At 40.1% G+C, this 6,000-nt stretch overlaps 1 protein-coding gene across 1 annotated transcript in view; it reads left to right on the forward strand.

The window, feature by feature from the left end:
* Nucleotides 1-6,000, forward strand: part of CDCP1 (CUB domain containing protein 1) — a 63,549-nt gene that overhangs the window by 24,877 nt on the left and 32,672 nt on the right. The window contains exons 3-4 of the mRNA XM_019508889.1: nt 337-693; nt 3,992-4,360. Coding sequence (XP_019364434.1) covers nt 337-693; nt 3,992-4,360 — 726 coding nt within the window. The remainder of the gene's footprint in view (nt 1-336; nt 694-3,991; nt 4,361-6,000) is intronic.

Genomic DNA, 6,000 nt, shown 5'->3' on the forward strand with positions numbered 1-6,000 from the left:
TTGGGAGGTAGGGGGGAAAAGAAGGGAGGAGAGGAGAGGAGAGGAGAGATGCAGCTTGACTCTTGGAGTTTTTTGAGCACTCAAAATTGTTGAGTCTCCTTCAGCTCTTTCTGAAGGACTGAAAAGAAGCGTATTAAATGTATAGTTTCTTGTCTTAAAAAGGTTTCTGGTTTGCATTTGCTAGCTGTTAAATTAGAGACAGGATCTTGCATACTTTAATTTTGGTGTGGGAGGGCATTAAAGATAACTAGATAAAAAGGAAAAGAAGGGAAAAACAGCAAGATCCCTTCCTATCAACCTTGTATGTATTAGCTGTTTTCTGCTTGTGTACTTTAGATTGCATAACGGGCTCATGCCCCTTTGGAGATGTTCACCTTTCACCATTGGGGCTTCCTCGTCTTAACAAGACCTTCATTTGGAATGTGAAAGCCAGTAAAAAGGTTGGACTGCAGCTGAAATTCTCTACTCCATGGTTAAGGCAGATTGGACCAACAGAGACTTGTCCAGATTTAGTCACTTACAATATCAGTAATTGCATTGACACCACCACTGTCAACATTGGAACCTTTTGCAGAAATGGCTCAGTGTCTCAGGTCAAGGTGCAGGGAGGAGTTATCATGTCTTTACAGATACCATGGAATGCAAGTCTCACCACCTCTGGCTTCAACATAGCAAACAGATCTTCCATAAAAAGTAGGTACAGTATACTGTTTACATAATTCCAGCTGGAATCAGCAATTGTATTGAAGCTTAAGAGAGATGCATGCAAGTTTTTATTTTATTTTTTTGTTCTTGTGTAACCTGAAATAGGAAAAATTCACTAAATCCACATTACCTTTTTGGTTTTATCAGTTTCAGTTTCCTATTTTATCTATGTGCCCACATACTAGGCCATCATACGACAGGGTGGGTTTGATTGAAATCAAATGGATTTAAATCACTGGTCAGGAAACCTTAATTTAATTTAATTTAATTTAATCGTTGTTCCATTCATCATCTTTAAAGCAACTTCATCCTGAGAAGGAGCGCTTCTCATGATGATGTTCCATTCAGGCAACCAGGCCTTGCATTTCTTTGTTGTACTGTTTGCATTTTGCATGCGTGCCTGTCTTACCCACAGGTGGAGGAACTTCATTAAAATATTCCCAAACAGGAACTTTTACAGCCTGGCAAGCCTGCTGCCATGATAGGTTTTCTCTTCTACCATACCATTCTCTCACTAGATCTTAAATCCATGGGGCAGCTATACTCAGAGGCTTATCACTCAAGACTTCTGGAATACTCTGCTCAAAATATTTCTCTTTTGTTTCTACTGCCCTTCCCTCCTTGCATTTATCTCCAGACTCCTTCTCTTTGCCCAGATCTACCCTACCCCCAACAATCCTCTATTCACTTAACTTCTTGAAACTTTGCTTAGAGAGAAGTAAGGGTTTGATTCTGTGTACACAAACTTGCAGAGACAATAGGGCTGATGAGTAGGTAATCAAGTCTGTTGTCTCTCATCTCTATATGCTGGTGTTAGCAAGGATGTTATCTCTAGACACACAAATCTACAGTTTGAGAACAAACTAAGCATCACAGAGAGGCTTAGACTGCACACAGAGTCCCATTTGGTAGAATATTTTTCTTTACTCTTTACTAATCTATGGAGGAGCCTCTGGGAACTCCCTAAGACTGGGCTGCTAATATAGTCCATGGCCTGTTGTGACCTGTTTGTAAAACTTTTCTAAAAAGGTTACATGAATATATTGTCTCAAGTAGTATATAATTAGAAGTAATAATCCCTAGTCCATGATGATATGGAATATGTTTTAACATACCTTAAATTTAAAACTATCTTGATATAAGTTAGTTTTGTTTAAAAGCATCTTAACAAAAATTCAAATAATACTATTAAATAAAAAAGATCTGATTTAAACAAAATCTGACGTTTTTTAATTAAAGAAAATCGCTGATTTCTATCCACACTGCCATACAATCATCTAAATGTTTCTAGAACTCAGCTGTACTCCTTTTCTCCATTGACCATTGTTTTCAACTTTTAGTTTTGCAATTACACCCCTAACATCTTCCTTCCCCCTCTCCTAGCTATCCTTTTATTTTATTTTTGTAAGATGAATTGTTCTGTTCATTTCATTGTCTTCCATTCACTTTATGATTTGTAAAACTTTACTAGTCTCCATTTTGAATATTAACAGTATTATCCAATCTGTTCTTTAGGCCAACCTTTCTGAGGCTTAAAAAACTAGTAAGTATTTATTAAGAATAACGATCTATGAATAGCAAGCTAATCAGAATGGGCAGTTGTTCATTGGCTGTGGTTTGCAGTGTTTAAAAAATATCCTAAGTTGCTAAATTCCTTGGGTTTAAATTTCAGTTCAGGAAACTGGGAGAAGAATGCCTGGGAGGCACACAAGTCTGTCTGGTCTTGTTTGTACAAACATTGTACAGTATCTTGTTTTATCCTGTTCAGTAATGTGAAACTTGTACAAACAAAGAATGACACACTCTGTGCGCTACTCATCCAACTCCTGATGACTGTTTTCAAGGAGGAGTTCCCACTTTTTCTCTGAATGTCATGGTCTTTGTCAGTTCTTCAAAAGCACACCTTGTGCATGCATCTACACTGGCTAGAATCACTGGTGCAGCACTGCACATGGAAGCTGCAGAAAGGACAAGGTGTCGACATCCAGCACAAGGAGAACATCCTCAATGAGTCTAGAACAAAGATTCCCAAACTTTTTCTTGTTGCATAGTTCCTTCCAGATTTACCAGCTGCCTGCGTCCCCCTGCCAGTACGTTTTATATCTGAATCCCTTAAATACCTATTATTATTATTATTATTATTATTATTATTATTATTATGAAAACTAAATCCACTATTACATAATTTCTCCCATGTTCCCCCTCCTCCCGCCCCCCCAGAGGTGTCTTGCATACCCCCAGGGGCATGTGTACCACAGTTTGAGAACCTGTGGCTTAGAATATCACAGTTCTCTGGCAGGTTGCTTTCGATACCTGTTATCCAGGAAATGGTTTAATCCATATGACTCCCATAGCCAAGATTCAAACACCATCATGTATTTGAGGCTTGCATGAACACAATACAAATGCACAAACACATTTGCTGGGTTTTTGGTTATAGCCGTGTTGGTCAGTGTCTCAGACCAGCAGAGACTCCCTGTGCCTGACGAAGGGTCACTGTGCCCGAAAGCTTGCTAAGAACTTTTTTTCAACTACTCAGTTGGTCTAATAAAAGATATCATATTTACCAAACACATATTTGAGACTTGCCTTGGATGCCCCTGTTAAATATCTTAAATTCTGAGATTTAAGACGTCCATACTGCTTTAAAAGCTATACTTAAGTTCTTCAACTATTTCGAATCTCTTCTCACCTTGTTAAGCAGCACATGTAGTACAAGTCATGCACTTCCTCCCAAAAAAAGCCAAGCCAAGAACTGTAATCTTTCATCTCCAAAAATGCTGGCCTGTTTATTACAGGCATTGATGGTGATTCTCAACCAGGGTGATCCTTTCAAGGGTATTGTGGAGTACCTTGGTTAGGGGTTGAAACACGAGTCACAAAATGAACCCAGAGAGATTTCAAATAGGAATTCGTAATGTTAAAAACATTCTGACTGATTGGTGTATCTAAATTCTTAGCAACAAAAAATTGCGCTTTTATTTTTTCTATTATGAAAAAATGAAGGAAAACAACAAGCTGGCATTTTCCAAGGGGCACCTGGAGTCTAACGAGGCTAAGAACGTGCTTCCAGCTGAAAAGCATTGATTGTTTATCCTTGTTCTTTGGATCAGCCAACAGAGGGCAATGTCACCAATTTAAATATGCACTTTTTGTTTTCTTTCATAATTTAGCCTGTTGCTGAGATGTTAAATAGTACTTTCAAATAAAAATATCGTTGTCCATTATTTTGCACATTACTCTGTTTTCTTTACCCTGCTGCCTATCTTTCCTTTTTCCATAACAGGATTGTGCATTATTGAATCTACTTTTAAAGGAGCGTCTTCTGCAACTCTGATGTCTCCAAACTACCCTCTGGGATTCCCAGAAGATGAGCTGATGACATGGCAGTTTGTTGTCCCGTCAAACCTCAGAGCAAGTGTTTTCTTCCACAACTATAGCCTCTCCAACTGTGAAAGAAAAGAGGAAAGGGTGGAGTATTACTTACCTGGTTCGATCAGTAACCCAGAGGTGTTTAAACTGAGTGACACGCAGCCCGCCAATATTGCTGGTGATTTCCACCTGTCGCTACAAGGCTGCGATCAAGATGCACAAAACCCTGGGATCCTTCGTTTGCTGTTTCAGGTCATTGTTCAACATCCTCAAAATGAAGAGAGTAAGTACCTATTTGACTATTTTCATCTCTATGCTGATTTCCACCCCCTGTTTCTTACATAAACTCTTTCCTGCTTTTGGTTTAAAAATATCAGCCCTGAGTTGCAACCAGCACACTTCGAGGCAAATACTGTTTTTTGACTGGCTGCTGTAGGAATTTTTGAACTTTGGACCCTTTCTGAGTTTCGGTAAGCAGGTTGCTTAGCAACCTTGCGAGGTTTCTGTTTCTGTGCTAGGTGTCAGGAGGTTTCATTGCAGCAAGGTGAACCATATTCCATACCTGCAAGAAAGGGGTAAAGGGTAGTATACTGTCTCATGGAAAATTGGAACTGAAGTTAACAGAGCTCATTCTGTCTTTACACACACACACGTTTCAGCATGTGTTTTCAAATCCATGTTTTTAAATTTTTTAAATTTAGAGTGTCACATCTTGCACTTTATGATAAGTAAGCAACTTTTCTAACAGAACATCCTCTCTCAAGGGTTCTGATTCAGTTGTCACTAAAGCCAGTGGAAGGTTTTTCTTTGAATAAGGTTTGGTTCAGGCCACTATGCTTTGTATGTTTCAGTATAGTAATCAAAGTTAGGTATATACCTAGAGTTTTATTTTCATGCTTATGAGTAAAACATTTAGGGGCCAGATCATTTTTTCCACCAGTTTGGGCACCTAAGGGCGTAACTGCACGATGGCAGCCATATACTGCAACTGGGATGGCCCTGTGTACCCCCCCACCAACCAGTTCTTGCTTGCATATTCCAAACTTGGAAATACACTGGTGAAAAGGCTTTGAGGCATCTCTGTGTAGCTGCTGTCAAGCATGCCTTATTGATTTCCACTGGGCTTGGAGTGCACAATGGGAAGTACATAGGCTGTGTGTTGGGAACAGCCCAGTCATGGCATGTTGCTGTCAGTATAGACTGAGCCCTAAGTATGCTCTTATTTCTCGTTTTTTCAAGTCCCTATAAAATGGCTAGCATAAAGAGTGGTGGTAGGCGAAGGTGGAGAGGATGTCTTTCTACTCACTGCTATTTGGTGATTTAGCCTTAAGGCTGAGAGAAAGGAGGTTACAAACTAGATGCTTTAATGGTTTTTCAGAGTCTTGGGTGGAATAGGATGCCTGGATGCCTAATAGGTGGAATGGAATCTGATGCTTGGTGGGCTTTCTTTTCCTGCTGCATGTTGGTAATAAATGGGAGCCAGAAGTTGAAACTCACTACTACATTATTAATTTCACTTCAACCTCATAGATCAAAGGGAACTTTGACCGTCATGGGACCTGGTGACTGTCTATAAACTCACTAAGGGGGACCAGAAGGGTTTGGGAGAGACCTTGTTTCCTCTAGCGCCCCCTGGCACAACAAGGAATAATGGCCACAGGTTGTTGGAGGGTAGGTTTAGCTTAGACATCTGTAAGAACTACTTCATGGTCAAGGCGGCTAGGATCTGGAGCCAACTTCCAAGGGAAGTGGTGCTGGCTCCTACCCTGGGGGTCTTTAAGAGGAGGCTTGATGCCTACCTAGCTGGGATCATTTGAGCGCAGTTTTTTTTCTCCTGCCCAGGCAGGGGGTCAGACTTGAAGATCTACAAGGTCCCTTCCGACCCTACTTCTATGATTCTGTGATCAAGGTCCATTCATATGC

This window comes from Gavialis gangeticus, unplaced genomic scaffold, assembly GCF_001723915.1.
Source record: "Gavialis gangeticus isolate Ggan-Ray unplaced genomic scaffold, GavGan_comp1, whole genome shotgun sequence".
In the NCBI taxonomy this organism is placed as follows: domain Eukaryota; kingdom Metazoa; phylum Chordata; order Crocodylia; family Gavialidae; genus Gavialis; species Gavialis gangeticus.